General features: G+C 29.7%; 1 protein-coding gene across 3 annotated transcripts in view; it reads right to left on the bottom strand.

Annotated features, from left to right (window-relative positions):
* Positions 1–662: 662 nt before the first annotated feature.
* Positions 663–21,030, bottom strand: part of LOC105427900 (uncharacterized) — a 46,834-nt gene continuing 26,466 nt past the window's right edge. For 2 of the 3 annotated variants that reach the window (XM_089078281.1, XM_089078282.1), the window contains 8 exons: positions 14,453–14,758; positions 14,023–14,164; positions 13,546–13,703; positions 13,251–13,437; positions 12,936–13,089; positions 12,268–12,391; positions 11,390–11,538; positions 663–11,316 (listed from right to left, as the gene is read on the bottom strand). In XM_089078281.1, the coding sequence (XP_088934407.1) occupies positions 11,053–11,316; positions 11,390–11,538; positions 12,268–12,391; positions 12,936–13,089; positions 13,251–13,437; positions 13,546–13,703; positions 14,023–14,164; positions 14,453–14,758 (1,484 nt within the window). In that variant the 3' untranslated portion in view covers positions 663–11,052. The remainder of the gene's footprint in view (positions 11,317–11,389; positions 11,539–12,267; positions 12,392–12,935; positions 13,090–13,250; positions 13,438–13,545; positions 13,704–14,022; positions 14,165–14,452; positions 14,759–21,030) is intronic. The other variant, XM_089078283.1, reaches the window with a different exon arrangement.

The raw sequence follows: 21,030 nt of genomic DNA, 5'->3' as shown, positions 1-21,030 counted from the left end.
TTAGACCAGATTGAACCATTCGTTGTTTCTGATCACATTGCTCCAATTCTGGCCATTTAGCCAAAAATTCTGACCATATGCAGCCAGAAAGAAGAAGAAAATATATTTTTTCGGAATGAGGAGTAAAGGGTTATAAATTTCTCTAAGATAATTAGAATAATTTATGAATATTTTATGAACATATAATTAATTTATGTTTAATAAAAATTTACAGGCTTCTTCTGTTTATTTCATAAATGTTAATGTTAAGAAATTTACAAGACTTTTTTGTTTATTTCATTAATGTATTAGATTTTATTGATAACTAAGATTGGTGTACATACGCAATAGACAACAAATGCAATTAAAAATATATTGTGAAACTTTAGATATTTTGAAACTTTATGATATTTCGAACTTTTATAAAAATTTTAATACTTTACAATATATTAGCATTATATCAGTGACATAATGCTAATATATTAGCATTAGCATTATATCATGATTTTTACGAATTTTTATTTTATTATTTTATACTGCAACACAATATAATATCATTATAATCGAACGTGGAAGATATTAAATAAAAAAAGACATATATGTGTGTATACACACACACACACACACACACACACACACACACACACACACACGAATTCACACACAATATATATATATATATATATATTGTTAATTTATAATTTATTTGCCAACACGAATTTTCCATAAATATATATCAATATTCATCATATTTTCTGGTTGCTATATAATATTTTCTTACAACACACTATTGATATATGTATACATATGTAAGTGTGTATATATGTATAATTTTCATAGTCTTTAATACAATATTTTTGTACCAATCCAACTTGCGTTTATGAACTCACAATACGATTCTCGTGCCATACTCTATATGCTTTTCTTTATTTTTGCAGATTGCGTTTAGCAGGAAGATATCTAATGAATATTTTCATCAAGAGCTATCTAGATATTTTTAATTATAAGACAGCAATGAATATTTTTGAATATTTTTCTTTTTTGCAGATATGTTCAGATATGTTTCTGACGTTCATATTATTGCTAATAATTATTATTTTGTACTTTTTTATTTAAATCTTTTTGATAATCTTGAAAATATTTTGCCAATCTGCAAAAATATGTTAACGAACAGGCATATGCATTTATGCAGTCACGCAATTAATATCGTTGACAATTCTTAATTGTGTTTGTTGTTTTGTTAAAAAAATAAGTAAAAATGTTTTTATTCTTAATATAATTAATTACATAATGATAAAATCGAGATGCTACATAATTATTAACAATATCACAGCTTGATTACGCATTAAAATAATAGCACATAAATAGATAATAGTATACAATAACATATAATATTTCAATAATCCGTTCGATAATTTAATAAATGTTAATATATTTGATAATTTAATATATGATAATGAATATAAAATTATAAATAAAATAAAATTACATATTACGTATCGAAATTATTGTTTTAATATTTTAATTGTAAAACTGAAATTATATTATTTATCTTTATTTAATTCTCTAATCTAGCTACGTTATATTTATGCGTATTCTTTGAACGATAGACTTAGTATAAAATTGATATCTTACAATTTTGATTTTATCTGTAACAACATGTTTATAATTAATTTTTTAATTAACATTTTGTAACATATTCTATTATATTTTTATAATAAAATTAATTCAACTAGATAAAAATTAATAAAGATCATAAAAGATCAGTATGTTTTGAATACTCAGATTATATAAAGATTGAATAAATTTCTAATATGGAAACAATATTTACAACTAAATATTAATAGTGCATAAAGCATCAATTCGTTCGCTCACTGTTGCAAGTATGATCTTGTAAGTTCTCTTTACAGCAACCATAGCATTGTCTCTCGAGTGTGTGTGTGTGTGTGTGTGTGTGTGTGTGTGTGTGTGTGTGTGTGTGTGTGTGTGTGTGTGTGTGTGTGTATAACTTGTATATATCTTGTATCTCTTATATATTTTGCTAAGATCAACTCTCGACCAGCAAGAGTGAGTTCAATTAATGTCTTCTCTTTAGTCTACTTCTTTAAGATTCATGGGTAGTTAATACAGCACACACAATAAGTATGTGTACGCAACAATATTTCGTAATATCCGTTAGAGACGAGACAGTCACGTTTGTATTATACTAATGAATAAGAAAGGCAGTGCAAGCGTTGATTCTACTGCATTATCTCGAAGTCAGCTTGAGAATTGATATTGTCTAGCGCCGCAAGAAAAAAAGAGTTTTTTGTTTCAAGAAAAAAAGAGAGGCGCTACTTTACGAGAGTGACGTAATACTTAATCACACACACATTAAATTCCTTTGTATTCTCTATGATTTATAAAGTTTTATTTTATCAGATTTTTGAAAATTTAATCTAAATAATATTGCTCTATTTGTTTTTTAATTTTGTTGAGATCCATAATAATTCTTATATACGACATAATATCTGATGAACCTCTGATGAACAACTAGTTATCTTATAACTAGTATAGTACCTCATAATTACATCACTTAATAATTACATCTAAATGATCGATGAATCAAGGATGACTTCGAAATAATATATTACTATCTCTTACAGTACATTTTAGCGTTAAAATGTTCGCGCGTAATAAAAAATATCAATAAAACGGTGATGACGAATTGCAAGGAATGAGTTTGCTCTTGATAAATTCTTGCTGATGTACAAAAGAAAATTTTGTGCGAATTGCGAGAATACGGTCATTACACAGCAATGGTAGAATGTTCGAAGTTTAAGATCAATGAAATGTTTACTAAACAACAGAGGCGTCATTGTTACATAATCAACGTATACAACATCAAAGATATATCGCGGAAATAGCGAATTCCAGATGATCCTTAGATGCCTTAGATGCCCGAAACGTTCGTGTGGCAGAAATATAAAATTACGACTACGAATATACTCACAGGATGAAAATGCGATTGCGAGCGCAATGTCTAATATAACAGCCATGACCGTCATTATCCCGTTTAACATTAATTATAAATCTAACGTACAACATCGTCTAAATCTATGTGTCAATCACAGCGATACACGACGTGTAAACATACCTACATTTATAGCCAGTATCAGATATATATTCAACATACAAATATCAGTTTAATCACTTTACGCTACACGCAACACCCGCTTTACACACAGGAGCACTAATTGCGCACAACTGATTAAAAAGTAAATAAAAACAAATTGCACAACCCGTCTTGTCTGGGTACGATGGATAATTTTATACAAGCATCAAAAATGTTGCTTCAAAATATTCCTGCTAGAGCATCCTTATTTTCCTATTCGTACATTGAGTGAAGCGGCAACATTACTTTTTCTCAGTATAAAATTAAGGTTATATGTAAATCTTTCTTTATCCACTGTTCATTACCCTCGTAAATAGCAGCACACTTTTTAACATTATACATGTATGTATGTATGTATATGTATACGTGTGCGTGTGTGCGCAATTGTCACGCATGTAATTATACATATGCATATCGACCATTGATTGTACATACGATTAGGATTTGTGCCGAGCACAAACAAGTGATTACATTCAAAATCCCCACAGTGTATTCGCTATGTCATTTTTTTAAGTACTTACGCTAAAAGCAAGCTGAAGTTAAAATATATCTGAGCTTGCAAAAAATTATATATAATTATACAAATCTCTCTTTGAATTTATACAATATCTAATATATGCGAGATCTTATTATTTTTTCTTTTTTACACTCTTTTCTTCTTTATATGTCTTATCAAAGATTTTAAATCAAATTATAGTTTGCAAATTATATTGTGCAAATATATCAATAGCCCTTGATTGAATAAAATATGGAATAAAACAATATAAAAATATTTACGTAAGGCTAATTATATTAATGAACTAATACACTTGAAAACATTTCTATATAATATATATTAATACATATTTGGCGATTTAATGATTATATCTTTATGCGAATGATAGCTAAAGTATATTTTAAATACTTAGGGATTATTAGTATCAATGGCACATTTCTTTGATAAAAAGCATTATATATTTTAATAAATAATAATAATAAAATCTAATAAAATATTGTCGTGAAAATAATTTTATCATATCGAATGTAAATCGGAATAATCTAATATTTCAAATATTTAAGGATTAGTAACTTAAAGTATTTGCCATATTTTCAATTATATTGCATTCGAATTAGTAAATGTTAATTTTAATTAAATCAGAAATGCTTACACTTTTGTGTATAGAATATTTTTTTACACATTATTTTTGACATATGATAATTTTTTATTTCAATAGAAGCATAATAGACAAATAAAAAAAATCGTAGGACTAATTTTACCCAATTAGAAAAAATAAATTCTAATTTCATAAACAATTACAAAATTTTAGATATTTGAAAAAAAATATCATGTATATCTATTACAAATAAACTTTATCAAATTAATATATTAATTTATATACAAATATAAATACTTTTCATAAAATTTCCATTATCACAACCATCAAGTCTATAAAGTGTATTACGTCTTAAAATTGTTATTACATTCTTTTGATATTGATATATATCATCTTATTTTTTTAAAACGAAAATTTATTTAGAGTATTTTTTAATTGTGTCTGATATTTTGATAATAAATTCAGAATTTGTTTATGATTGATATTTGTTTATGATAAATTGGTTGTACAAATTCATAAATCAATCTACTATTGTACAATAAAAAAATTAAAAATATTAGTTCTAAATAAATATAATGTACAAATAAATATTTAATTTTGTTTTTTATAACGGATAGCAAGAAATCTTTTTATATAATAGTATATCAATCTTCAAGCTCAGTGATTGTATAGTTTTACGCTGATATACTTGAGTTTTAAGATATTTTATGGCTAAATTCTTATCACTGTGAACATATAGTGATCATTTATAAATTGAAGTACAGAAGTCGGATATCATAGTTCAATTGTATTGTCAATATATTTCCATATTTTCCATATAGAATAGGAGAGGCAACACGAATCTTCGTATCGATATTAATATCAAAGTTACAATCTATGTTAACCGACTTGTCCGTATGACACTTATGCAAATGTATGCCGATTTTTTATATTCTTCCTCATCTGAAACGATTTCCTAATATCAATGAAAATTGAATGAATCGGAAATAAAGAAAACATATAAGAGAATGAGTCTTGCATTTGAGCGTGTTCACTTGAAATGCTAATTCATATAAATTTCACACTTTCCGCTTGACATTAGCATAATTTTTTTATTAATTTGTTTCTGATTCGCATAATTAAAAAAAAATTAAATTTGACTATAATATATATATATATATATATATATATATATATATATATATATATGCGAATGCACTCACAATAAATAAGCACATATGTGCCCAATAATTATGCTAATTTTTGTGCAATATCTTGCGACGATTTATATTTACGATACATATATCTCTTACACTACCTTACTATCCAACATTGACTTCACAGGAGTTATACATTTTTGTATTTTTTTAAATGAATGTTTCTTCATGAGCGAGAGCGAGAGATACCTGTATTTTGTGCGCACTACTTCTTCATATCTTCAATACGAGCAAATATTCAACCAAGGCTTCAAACGTTTACAATTACTCTTTCCGAACGTATGATAGGAGCATAAGTGAAGATCTCTCTATCTATGAAGATACATGCATCTCTTCGACGAATAACGATAACGCGAAAATAATCTGGAAAGCTTGCTAATTATAATTATAGCACACTGCGCGAAGAACATACTTTCATTATATAACTTATTCGAGAATGATTTACAAGAGTCTAACAAATCTTTATGCATAAATATACTTTATGCATAAATTATAACAACTGCTCGTAAATTAACGGATATTGACTCCTTAAACGCAAAATCCATTTCACAATGTCTAATCTTATTTAATAGCTAATGTTATTTTAATAGCCTTCAGATATTTCTTTATAGAAATTATTTTTATAATAACTCATGTTAAAAATTCTCTTTGCTAACATCATTATTTGTATACACAAACATGCAAAAATGAATATTATAATATGAGTTATATTTCTTTCTTCATATTTTATAATATTTTTTAACCAGATCATATATTTTATGTTCTAGTGTAAAATACTCGGCAAATTAAGATAAACAAAATGTTATTTAATTTTTCAAATTTTCGAGTATTAAAAATCAAACAATTCAATTATTGATTTGGATTATATAAATTAAATAAATTTAAAACTTGTCTTGAATGTCTCTATTTAGAATAGTTTTTATCACACAAAATACTTAAATGTTTTTCGTTTAAATCTTATTTCAAATGTAAACGTATTTATATATCAATATGTATAACGTATTTATATACCAAGTACATTGTGATAAAATAAACATTGCGCATTATTCTATATATAACTTTTAAAATTTTTTTAAATTAAAATTTTATATAATGAAGATATTATATCATTAATAATAAAATCTTTTTTATATAATTACATAGAAAATCTTTAAAAAACGTCCCTAAAATAAAATTATATTGTTATTTAACAATATAATTAATATAATATATGTTATTTTAATTATATTGTTATAAAATACAAATAATGAAAATAATTCTTTCTAATTTCAAAATAAATCCTAATATCTTAAATTTAATTTCTCATAAATAATTAATTTATAATTCTAAAGTTTTATATTAATTCTTCATTTGATAGTGTATTACGTATATATTGTATTACGTACTATTGATTACATCAATATAGCCTTATTTTGTATTATTCACATATGCGTACATATATATTCTATGTATACATCTATCACTATATATATTCTATGTATTACATCTATGTAATGTCATTGACTTTACTTTTCATCACAATATTCTGTTTGCGATCTCAGAGAGAGAAACATTTTATATTTCTATAAAATATATTAATAATGTGAAATATGATACATATGATACATCTAAGAATAACTGCTTGCAAAATTATAATAAAATAAAACAATAAATAACATTATATTTTTAACAGCAATATATACTCTATAGACGACTATTTTAATTTACTTATAAAATTGAAATCTTCAAGAAGCGAACTAATATACAAAATGTAGATAAAAAGAATAATTATTAATATAAAATATGGTATAAATGGAAAAATATATATTTTATTTGGCAGTCACTGTCTTTCAACTTAGTATAGTAATAACAAAAACGACTCAATAAAATATAATAAACAAGTACAAAAATAATTACTATTGTTTCTGATTGTCTAATTTTTAACTCTTTTCAAATACATATGAAACAATATATTAATACACATATCTTTTATCTTTACATCTATATCATAAAGTATTTTATAATACAAAGAAAACGCGTAAAGAATTATCTATTTAAATTGCACGAAATAAATAGAACTCTTTTTTGCAATATTCATTTACCATTTTGCAATAATTTAAGGACAATTTCAGTAGACTATATAATTGAATATAATTATATATTCTAATTATTAACTAATCACTTTCATATATTCTAAATTTATAAGTAAATTCCTTATTGTAATCCTTAATAAATATTTTATTGTCCATCATGGAACATTTCCTAACTCTATTTATTGTCTGTTCACACAGTATTGTCGGTTATTTAAATATATTATCCATTTTTTACAACTAAACTGTTGTCTGGATGCTAAGGAAGACCATTATTGTCCAAGTTCTTTTTTATTGTCTGAAAGTTTCTGTCTCAGAAAACTATTATTAGAAAAGCCTGAGGTACAGCTGAAAGATACTGTTAAATAAACCAATTTTCAGATAATATTTCAAAAAAATAAATAAACTATTATCGCATATATTTTTTGTAAATCAAAAAAATTTTCTGATCTAAAACAAATTATTTTTAGATATCATTTGCTTTACAAACATGTAAAATATTAATCTTTACTATTTTACCAAATTGCGACAAAAGATCTCTTAATTTATAAATAATGAGAAAGATGTTTGATACATAAAAATTAGATCTAAATTTGCATTGCAAATAACAAATAATTAAACAAAGCTGGCAAATAAATCGAGCTGGATCCTAATTATCATCCTGGCCAACAATACTGTTCGTCTTACTGCTTAGAAAAAATCTAAGTTAATTAGTAAGGCTCCTAAAATGACATATTTCGTATAAAGTATACTCATTGATTTTTCTATAGTGCAGATCAAAAAAGTGCTGGTGCAGAGTATTGTCCCTAGAATTCAGTCAACAAGTTTCTTATATCTATATATTGAATAACAGTACAGCGCTACGAATATTATTCTACAAGCTTCTACACTTAAATACTTTACATTATAATATTATTTTGTATACGTATAACAACTTTCGTACAATTTGTTTATATTTAATGTACGTATAAATATTTTAATTAAAATATGGCTGAGCATCACTATCAAGTATATGTTAAGTTCTTTTTACTCTTAATCTTATCCTTTTTATTAAAAAAGTCATCAATAATAATTAATTAAAAATATAATTAAAAATATGTACGATATCATATGTAAAATAAGCACAACACATTTCATTCACTGCATTAAAAAATTTCAAAGTTTTTTTATAAATATATAAAACTTTTAATCCTAGAATGCATATTCTTGCACATACAAAAGGAATTCAAACAAAAGTTTATATCTACTGTACATTATAACAATGAATTAAAAATATTTCTAATGTTTAAAACAAATATCAAAACTCATACTTAATAACACAGTTAATAGAAATAAAGATAAAATATTTATTTTCATATTTTCATAAATCTATCTAATCTTTTGTTAGCTCAGCCCAGCATGGGATACTTTTTGCATACCGTACTTTTCGATGAAATAAATACTGCAAAGTGACGAACCTAACAGACAAAATTATATATAAACGCCAATAATTGAGTTTAGACTGCGACGCTATTTCTCATCAAATAGCGTTTGCAGTGTAATATATGATAAAAGTGCACGCTACTATTCATCATGGCAGTTCTTCCATCTTTAATTTGTATATACAGCATTTTTGTAACATCAAATCTATCTCGAGTTGCGTAAAGAATCACGATTCCAGTATATTCATCACAGAACTTGCATGAAAATGCACAGTATGCAACAATGTCCCAATTATGTCTATATTTATATATATATATGATTTTTAAGTATTTAGCACGCGTTAACTTAACGAATGTGATTATATAGATAACCGACTAGGCTGCATTTATATCAATAAGCACATAGACATCTTTTTGTTTCTTAATTTGTTAATATATTGTCTCTTCGTATATTATTTAAAATACTCATGCGATAGTACATTAATGCATTTTATGCAATATGTGTACGATATTTTACCCGTAACGGGTGTGCGCTTAACTCGTTCCTTTACAAAAATACAGTTTATCGCGATTGTATATATACATATATAATGTGTTTTCTTCATCTTAATAGTATATACTAAATTATATAACTTCTCTCTGATAATATTAAGATATCTGTGTAATACTGTTCAATATCACAAACCATCGAAAAGCATTTAGCTTTTCTTTTCAAATATAGATGTGCGACATATCAACGAAAGAACTATTTCAAAAGAATATCTATAACCCTCTCCTATATGTATGAGGATTGTTTATAAATCACAGATTTTCTATGATTGCCATACAAATATACGTCATTTGAGATGGAATAGCAAAATAAGTTAATTTTATCGGAAATAATAATAAGTATTAATAATACAGTTGTTATATTTCCAAAGAGAATATTATTATATTTCTGTAATTATAAAAAGGAAAAATTTATAAACTATGAATGTAATAACATTATGTCTTCTAAGGTATACATAATCTATATCTATACACCACTATTCCATTCAAATGATTCATATCATTGAATGCCGTTAAACGCACACCCTATAAATCAAGGGTTTCGACCACTTGGTGGCTCATACGCGGCTGTCTTAAAGTCGGTAGCAATACAAAATATTTTTTGTCGCATCATATGCGTGGATTTTCGTTTTGTGTGCATCCTCAAGTATTCTTATTTCAGTAAATACCAAAAGTACATACATCGGCATCTTTGATCCGATCTCTTTTGTCTAGTTTTCCTAAAAAAGGATTTATTATTTAAATTTACTATGTACGCAAACATCCACGGCATTCATATATAGTTTCATTTACAAAGTAATATATTATAAATAATATATATATGTTTCCGATTATCTCACGTTTTACTTGTTCGAGTGGCTTATCATAAAATCTTCTTACGAAAAATCGCGAAGTGATGAAACTCCGTATTAATTGGATGAACTATGACTGAGAATTGTGGTAGCAAATATCAGTAATTATACATGTTGATAGAATTGGATTCTACAATCATCCACTATATGAAAAAAAATAATTTTTGCTTGCTGCGATTGCTTAATATGATTAGTAATTGAATTCTTGTTATCACTTGAGGAAAAATTTAATTGTATCTCTATTTATTGTCCTTCCAAACTTAGCAAACATTTATGATTATCAATAGTTTTTACTAGCTTATGATTTTTTTCGTTTGTCTGTGTTTACTAATTTCAAAGATCTTCTTATCAATACTCAGCTCTCTTTTTGTTACTCAAAGCTGCACAAAGTGTGTGTGTGTGTGTGTGTGTGTGTGTGTGTGTGTGTGTGTGTGTGTGTGTGTGTGTGTGTGTGTGTGTGTGTGTGTGTGTGTGTGTGTGTGTGTGTGTGTGTGTGTGTGTGTGTGTGTGTGTGTGTGTGTGTGTGTGTGTGTGTGTGTGTGTGTGTGTGTGTGTGTGTGTGTGTGTGTACAAAATACTACCATTTAATTGAAATACAGAAATCGCTAAGCGCAGATTAGCAGATCGGAAATTCGTAACTTCTTTCGGATATGTATCTTCCGCTTCCAATAAATATTATGTAAATACGAAAGTTTTTAGACATTTTACGTCCTCTTCTATGTTTTTCCTCCATTTCCGCTCAATCTATTTCGATGTTATCGGTTTTAATACCGAATATTTTACCTGCCTGGGTAACTTGCGTTTTCTCATTGTTCTTATTGTTATTATCGTCGGAATACTTAGACATTTCTTCTTGGATCCACGATACGTACTTCGGCACATAAGCGTAGACTCCGGGCAGTTTTGGGTGGGCGCATTTTATGCCCCAGCTGACAATTCCGCCGACAAACCATCTCTCCTCATCATGCTTATCCTGGCATAGCAGAGGTCCTCCAGAATCACCCTTGAAAAAAAATAAATTTAAATAATTGATAATTATTATTTTATTCGCGAAAATAAATAAATGCTATAAATACTTGACATGCATCTTTTCCTCCTTTTGAGTAACCGGCACAGATCATCCCATCGGTGACATTCAATTCTTTATGCGCTAACCACAAGTTGCAAGTCTGTCGATTCAAAATAGGAACTTCAACTTCATTTACAGCTGGCTCATATTCAGAGGCTGTAAAGTAGCAGAATAATAATTAAATTTAATTTTGTATACCTTTTCCTATTATTATAATATATTTAAGAGAAAAAGTATGCTAAAAAATTGAAAGTAAAATTGAGCTGATTGTTTATAATTTGTTGACGATATCATATTTATAAAGCAAGCTTTATAAATTTTACAATTTTATATTTCGTTTATGCTTTGAAAACTAATTATAAGAGATAACTATAAGAAAGAGAAGAAAAACTTTCTTAAAGATGTGTCTCTATAATTATATTAAATTGTTTATATTATAAATCAATATGCTGTTTATATTATAAATTAATATTACAAACAAATATTTTGAGAGTAAATATTAATGAGATGATTCCTGGTATTAGATACGATAAAAGAGGCTGTGAGAATCAGTGCTGTTTATGGTGCGCAATTTACATTCTTTATTATAATTTAAAAATATATAACATACGTTTCGATTCTAGTTTGACTCATCCTCAGTGTATACAAAAAATAAAGATAAGATACCGTGCTCATCCGACGTGCTCACTAACGTTAATTTCGCTAACTCGAATTATTATGATCGCATCGTCATGTCATCCTTAAAGAGATAGGATAGTTTTTAAGGATTGTCAATTATCGGATGGACATGGCTTATTGCGTGCCATAAACAGCGCTGATTCTCACTACCCTTTTTACTACATCGTATTTTGAGAGTAATATTTTTTACACATAAGTAACACTTACAATCAGTATCGTTTTTCTTGCCCCAACCAATGACAGTACAAATTGTACCAGGTGTAAGAGTAGTGGCAGCAGTTGGTAAGCACACTGGTCTCAAATGTTCATGATATTGAACTCGTCTCTCAAGCTACAATACAAAATATTGTCAAAGGAATATTGTCTAAATATCCTTTTCCATTTTATTATTTTTATAATTATATTTGGTGATCTTAGTTTTATAAAAAGAGGATACGAAGGGAGGGCGGACGGGGCTCGACAACGAATCAGTCATAAAAATCCGCAACTATTTTGCAAAAAATACCTCAGTCAGGAATCGAACCTGGATCTCCTGCTTACCGAGCAGGCATCTTATCTTGTCGACTACAGAGGCATGTGATGATATTCATCGCAAATAACGTGTTTAGAATAACACGTTACAATTCAATGATACACACACACACACATATATACATACACTACATATACATATATACATGTATATTCTCGATATAATATTCTATACATAGAAATGTCATTTTCAAATTTACAAAGGTTTTGATTTTATATGATTTAAAATAGATATATCTATTTTAAAAAAAGTATACAAAGTCGATTACTTGCATCTCTTGAAATTTATTATTAAATAAAAAAAATATTTTATACATAACTAATTAATGTGAGAATGTATTTACTTGAAACAATGCGACATCGTTGTCGTGAGCAACACCCAAATTATAATTCGGATGAGGAATAACCCTTTTCACTTTCAATTTTTGACCAAGATAAGTATGAGAGAGTCTCCTAGTAATGCCGAGTTGTATTGTCCAACCCGATATCTCTGAATGACTGAAAGTCAAGAGAAGCAATTCATATATTTGATATTCTCCATTAATATGATAATGCATAGTTTGCCTTATTTAAAAAATATTTCAAGCGACATTTTACATATAAATATTGTCATACGTGTATAATAAATTAAAAGTAGAATTTTACAATATTTCACTTACTTTCCAACACAATGAGATGCAGTTAGTACCCATTGATCGGCAATAAGAACTCCAGCACAATAGAAGATCTGTTCTGGACCACCAAGAAGGGCTGCAAGAAACGGCCAATCACCAGGGGCTGATTCCACACCACCCACTATTCGCTTCACTCTCAAGTTTCCGTATGTGGAACGTCTGCGGCCGCAAGCTGCAGCAGAATCGATCATCATACATTGCAAAGAAACCCGAGAAAACTTGAAAAATCTTAATTCTAAAATTTCTTGTACAGCTTTCTTTATGTTTTCCAATAATTTACCATATATGGAACAAGTAAGCTTGACCATTGGATAAGGCTCCCGATCTTTGATGCATTTTTGAAAGTGCTTCAGCAAATTAGTACTTTTGTTATGGTAGGTGAAATTTTTTGACATCTGCATCGAATCACTGATTATTAACTTAGATCCATCTACAATTCTGAAAATGTAATCAGATTTTTATCATATTAATAATTTTCGTACGTTGCTTTTTTATATTTCAAAAAGAAAATATTTGTATTTATATATTCAAGAAGAAAATAATTGTTGATGTTGTAAAATGTAAAAAATGAATAAGTCAAAATCAATGTACTTAAATATTTCCTAATGCATCTCTTTCAAAATATAAATTTGTACGAATGAAATTTTATAAAACTATCACAATGCATTAAAAAAATATCTATAGCATATTTTGATTATTTTATATATATAATATTTATGTTTTATACTAGATGATTAGATTAAGAGAGAAAGCTTACTTATATCCCAGCATAGCGCAAACCTCTTGAGATAATGTTGAATCCCAATGCGAAACACATGCCGGCATAAATTTACCCATTTCAGCATGGTACACTTCTAGACGACCCTCGCCGACATCCCCATTTCTCTGGCTCAATTTCACTAAAGATTAAGAAAAGATTCAGAATTTAAAATTTAAGAGCCATCTAAGATATTAATTAAAAATCAAAAATGTATGTTTCTTTTTAAACCAGAAGTATACAATGTTATCAACTGAATATATGAGCACAAACATTTTGCACTTGAGAAAACCATAAAAGATGAAAATAAAAAAGAATTGGGTTCATTTTATCCAAAGTACTGTGATTTTTTATGTAAAAAATAAAGTCGCAATTTTCAATTGATTAAAATATAATCAATGAAATATATGAAATATATGAATTCTCTTACGACAATATCGCTCGTCCTGCCCCCAAGGACAATCCATGATTCCGTCACAGATGTGACTGGCCGACATGCATCTCCTTTCGCCGCAGTGTAATGAAGCTTTTGTAGAGAAAGTACTTTTAGTCGACGGTCCCTTCATTATATTGCCGAATGTGGAAGACACCGATGTCGAGATCGAAGAGGTCGTACTGGAATTGCATTTCCCACATCCGATCTCATCGCTGTGATCGGAGCAATCGAGATGACCGTCGCATCGCCAATCAAACGGAATGCACCTTGTACTATCGCATTGAAAGCCGCTGGTGCACACTGTATAAACGAATCAAAGCAGATTATGAAAACCATGTGCTTTCTAATATAATCGATGTATTAGTTTAACAATTTACAACATGCTATAAAAAGAAAAAAACATAAAATTATCAAATAAAAGTAAATATGATACGACTTATAACGGAAATGTATGCACTTATTGTTTGTATAATCTGATATACTCTTTTCAGTTTATATATTCTTAATTATTAAATTAATTACGTGCTTTTATAAATTAATTTATAAAAAATAATATTTATTAAATATTAATGAGATGATTCTCGATATTAGATATGATGTAATAAAGGAGCAAATGAGAATCAGCTCTGTTTACGGTGCGCAATTTATATTCTTTATTACAATTTAAAAATATATAACATGCGTTTCGACTCTAGTTTGAGTCATCCTCAGTGTATATAAAAAATAAAGATAAGATACCGTGCTCATCCAACGTGCTCCCTACGTTATTTCGTTAACTCGAATTATTATGATCGCATCGAGCAGCACATCAACAATGCGTCCGCACGCCTTGTTATCAAAGCCAAGGTTACAGCCTGCTCAAGACAGAAACGTATGCATGATGCAAGAATTCAGTATCAGACTGTGAATTCAAACAATTATTCTGTCTCTTAATAAAAAGCATGTTTGAGATCAGCCGTTTCAGCCGCAAATTACGTTCACAGTCTAATACTTTCGCATCATTCTAGTCAAATTCATGATCGTAATCCAATCTGTTCGATAATGATTGAATGTGTGTTCCTACATATATAACTCTGGTGTTCATGCAGTCTCGTGTTTAATTGTCTCATTGTTTCCGACATAGCACGCATCACAGCTGCCGCAGCAGATCTTGTACACTACATTCCTTTTGGAATGTGGTAGAGCGTCCTTATGAACCTTGATTATGCCTTATTCATATTGAAATACGCGGGTTTGCATTAAAATCATCGACAATTTTTTTGAGTTTAGTCGCAATTTCCGGAGTAAAGGGTAAAGTGAACCATTTTGTTCTTTGTGATTGCACTGTTGCATTTGACATTCTTGATCTATCTTCTCACTTGAATAAAGTTTTTAGTCTCGAATGGATATTATCAAAGATATAGTTGAGAGTAATCGTTTATTAACAAAGTCGTTACTAAATTCAAGTTTTTTTAGTGGTATTTCGGATGAGACAATAAGAACGCTCTGTCGACGAGTCCAGCAATAGTGCTCTTTTTTGAGTGAGAGAATGCTGGGAGTGAAAATTGAGGTATCTTCTTGAGAATGTGAATTTATAAAACCAATCAATTTCGACGTTCTTATTAACAACTTTTAAGGTCAAATCGAGAAAATTCAACTCGCTACCCCCCTCCCCCCTACCTCAGCATTAAATTGTAACTAGGGTGGTACGAGTTGAACTTTCCAAGAATCTCATCAATTAATCGAAAAGGAATGGCCATTGCAATGTCATCAACATATCTATAAAAAAAATGGTAAATGTGCCCTAACATCCTCAAGCACGCTCTTCTCCAAATCTCTTAATACTAAATCAGTTATGATCAGAGACAATGGGAAACTCATGGGTATTCCGAAGGTTTGCTTATAGATTACATTGTCAATCGTAAAAAAGATAGAATTTAGGACAAACGAAACTGCACCTAAAAATTCATCCTTAGGGATGTCGCAGTTCTTCGAGATGTCTCCCCAACGCTTAGCAATACTGTCAATTGATAGGTCAATAGGAACAAAGAGTGAACAAAGAGACCACATCGAAAGAAACAAGTGTGTGGTCATCAGTCAACTGTATGCCAAACAACTCGTTAGCAAGTTTAAAACTATTTTCTACATGTGTTGAAGGCTTTAGGATTCTTCTTCTTGACAGGAATTTATTCAAGAAGAATGCTAGGTTGTGAAGAGGACTATCAATTGACGAGACAATTATTCGGAGGAGGCATCTCCGTTTATGTATTTTAGAGAGCTCGTAAGCCCTGTGGAGAATCCCGTTGGTATAGTAGAGGTGCTTGTACAGAATGTCAGATATATAATTAGAGTTCGTCAGGTTTTGAAAATATTTCGCAACTTGTAGTAATAGTAGTAATATAACAGTAATAGTCTTCGTAGGATTTTTCGTGATCACGCTATAAGTCTCAGTATCGTGTAACATATCTGTCTTGTTTTTTAATTAACCATTCAATTTTGTGGTACAATTTATCAATTAATTGTGTATGAAAGTGGATAAAGGAACTTATTCTGCGTGATAAAAAAATTATGGCATATGTTTCTGGGAATGTGTTGCGAAATCTTCATCTCTAACCGGAAAATTTCAGTTTGTGACTGTTTTATGATTAGGTAAGCATCTTTTAATGCATCTTCGGTCTTGAGCATTGAGCTAATGATGAGCTTGTCTTTCATTTGTTTAAACCGGGCTTTGCTCGCATGGTGATTAAAAATTAAGTTAAAGTTTCGAAAAGGAACTAAATATGGCGGTGTGATATAAAATTCCAAACACTTCTTATAAACTCTAATAAACTTTATGCGTGCGCTGCTCGTGATAACGCTCTTACGGTGCTTTATCCAATTCTTTAACAAATCAACGAAATAAGGGCCGAACGTTACAAGAATAAATTAAAAAAATGTGAACTAACGCATTTTTTCAGCCTGCGTAATTAAATATTAATAAGGTGATTCTCTCGAAGAACTGCGAGATCCCTAAGGATGAATTTTTAGGTGCAGTCTCGTTTGTCCTAAATTTTATCTTTTTTACATTTGACAATGTAATCTATAAGCAAACCTTTGGAACACCCATGGGTTCTCCATTGTCTCTGATCATAACTGATTTAATATGAAGAGATTTGGAGGAGAGCGTGCTTGAGGATATTAGCACATTTATCATTTTTTTTATAGATATATTGATGACATTACAATGGCCATTCCTTCCAGATTAATTGATGAGATTCTTGGAAAGTTCAACTCGTACTACCCTAGATTACAATTTACTGCTGAGATGGGGGGAGCGAGTTGAATTTTCTCGATTTGACCTTAAAAGTTGTTAATAAGAACATCGAGATTGATTGGTTTCATAAACCCACATTCTCGAGAAGGTACCTCAATTTTCACTCCCAGCATTCTCTCGCCCAAAAAAGAGGCACTATTGCTGAACTCGTCGACAGAGCGTTTTTATTGTCTCACCCGAAATACCACCAAAAAAACTTGAATTTAGTAATTACGACTTTGTTAATGAACGACCCTCTCAACTTTATCTTTGATAATATCCACTCGAGACTAAAAACTTTATTCAGGTGAAAAGATAGATCAAGAATGTCAAATGCAACAGTGCAATCACAAGGAACAAAATGGTTCACTTTACCCTTTGGAAATTGCAATTAAACTCAAAAAAATTGTCGATGATTTTAACGCAAAACCCGCGTATTTCAGTATGAATAAGTTGAGAGGTATGATCAGGGTTCATAAGGACGCTCTACCAACACATTCCAAAAGGAATGTAGTGTACAAGATCTGTTGCGGCAGCTGTGATACGTGCTATGTCGGACAAACAATGAGACAATTAAAAACGAGACTGCATGAACACCAGAGTCATATACGTAGGAACACGAACACACATTCAGTCATTACCGAACATAGATTGGATTGCGATCATGAATTTGATTGGTGTGAAAGTATTAGACTGTGTAATTTGCAGAAACGGCTGATCTCAGAGATGCTTTTTATTAAGAAACAGAATAATTATTTGAATTCACAGTCTGATACTGAATTCTTGCATCACGCATACGTTTCTATCTTGAGCAGGCTGTAATCTCGGCTTTGTTTTGATGACAAGTTGTTGACTTGTAAAGTCACCGCGTTCAGTCACTGCCTGGAGCTCAAGGCGTGCGGACGTATTGTTGGTGTGCTGCTCGATGCGATCATAATAATTCGAGTTAACGAAATAACGTAGGGAGCACGTCGGATGAGCACGGTATCTTATCTTTATTTTTTGTATACACTGAGGATGACTCAAACTGAGGAAGAATCGAAATGTATGTTATATATTTTTAAATTATAATAAAGAAAATGTAAATTGCGCACCGTAAACAGCGCTGATTCTCATTTGCCCCTTTACTACATCAAAAATAATATTTATTCTTAATTAATTAATTTCAATTCTCAATAAAATTCTCAGTATCGTATCACTTAAAAAAGTTATTGAGAAAAATTTTAATTTTTAATGGATTGATTATTTACTTTAAAATGAATAAATAAAAATCGCAACATTGGATAAGTTGTTAACAATTTCCGAATCAACAGACCACGCCGAAAATTATGGAAATGTAAATATATTCCGTAGAGATGTTAACGTTATCGACATTCTCTGTCGAAACATCCTATCTTTCGCAATATGTCTTCTCCTGCGATGGACACAATCAATTCTTGCGCTTGCGGTTCGATACTTTCACACATATGCGTCAAGTGCGATATGTACACATGCATCAGGCGCGACTCAATAAAGCTGCTTGGCGCCACAGATGGGCCGTCATACGACAGTTTAATATGGATTTTGCAATTAAGATTCCATCAGCGGTGACACATGCGATAGCTCGGGTACACAAAATCGCGATATAGCTCGCATGTGCGAACACGTATGCGTACATACAGGGTGTCGCCGAACCTCTTTTGTAATTACGGCATACACAGATGCTGCCTTCGGTGGCTCGCTTATTATACATCATAATGTACACTGGATGTACAGAAATGCTTTGAAGTTTTCCTTCTATTTATCGAAGGAATATCGATACCTTCGGGCTACCTTGATTTCAAGAGTTTATACTTGCTCACGAGTTTATATTTCCGCCCGAATAATATTATTAATAAAATTATCAAATAAATAAAGTTAACATCGGATAGTTAACAAAGTTACTTCCGGAGAGAGGTAATGAAATGAGAGGTTGATGAAATTGATAAATTAAAACGAAAGTTATTGCCATCGATGAGCAAAATAAAGCTTCGAAAAAAAGAAAGAAAGAAAATCAAAAAACAACCATCGAAATTTTGAAAATCTGTTGAATTCGCCGATTGAGTAGACTTTGTAATTACAATGCAATTCAATCTTAATTAACACACGCGGATGAAACTTCTCTCTCTCTCTCTCTCTCTCTCTCTCTCTCTCTCTCTCTCTCTCTCTCTCTCTCTCTCTCTCTCTCTCTCTCTCTCTCGCTCTTGCTCTCGCTCTCTCTCGCTCTTTCTCTTTATCAGCGAGTATGATCTACCAATCGCGAATTAAATTCACCACAAGACAAGAGACGAGTACTTCCGATCAATCCTGTCGCCACGTCTGTCGCCGCGATTTACGTAATATTTGCTTTGGAAATTGCTGCGTCTGCGTGCACGATCGTTTAATTCTCTCTTCTCTCATCGCGCGAATTATTCCACGAGGTTTTAAGTATCGTTATCGTACTCGTTATGCATATGACGTATACGTGACTATCTTAAATTCAATGAATAACGTTTCAAAAAATTTTAGGAACACGTATTTTTTTCATTATTTCAGTTCTTAAACAATTGTGTGTAGCGATATTTCCAACAAATTAAAATTAGTTTATAAAAATAGATATGTTGTTTAAGCTGTTATAGATAATGTGTTATTTGCATCAGAATTAATTTTAATAAGTAACAATATTGTTATTATTTAATATAAAAAGATAAGCTATTGTATCATAATCACTTGTATTATATTATAAATAAAAAAAATTATGCACATAATTCCATTATTATATTATTAAGTTAATTTAAAAAAGTTTGTTTAATAATATTTATTCATAAAAAATGTATAAGTGTTATGATGCTAAAAATTGTCTACATATATAAGTTAATTTAATTTATATTTTTTGTTGTAAATTAGTTGCTAATTTTAAGCATCATGGCGTTTCTTTTCTTTATAACTTAACCTTTTTATATTTAAACGCGCGCATCTATGTTATGTAAAAATCTATGGTGAGATGGGAAGAAGTGAGAATAACGCGATGGCGAGGACGTGTAAGCGAGTGCGTTTATTCGAAAAAAAAATAAAGTTTTAATGTTCAAGCAATCCAGTGTTCCTTTCTTTTTTTTACTCGAGAATTATTCGCTTTCTTTCTCCAAGGCAAGGAGAGGGAAACGAAATATTTTTAATAAAGTTTCTATTATAATACCAGAGATTATCGAAATAAGATTAAATTTCCATAGGGAGGAAAGTCGAAGGGCAGACTGATCGATTCGATCTAAAAATTTCACAAGGAAAACTTAAATGACAATAGGAT

The sequence above is a fragment of the Pogonomyrmex barbatus genome, unplaced genomic scaffold (genome assembly GCF_055798465.1).
Source record: "Pogonomyrmex barbatus isolate J1 unplaced genomic scaffold, ASM5579846v1 scaffold22, whole genome shotgun sequence".
NCBI lineage: Eukaryota > Metazoa > Arthropoda > Insecta > Hymenoptera > Formicidae > Pogonomyrmex > Pogonomyrmex barbatus.
The sequence above is the reverse complement of the archived record's forward strand: the minus strand, read 5'-3'. Positions and strand labels throughout refer to the sequence as shown.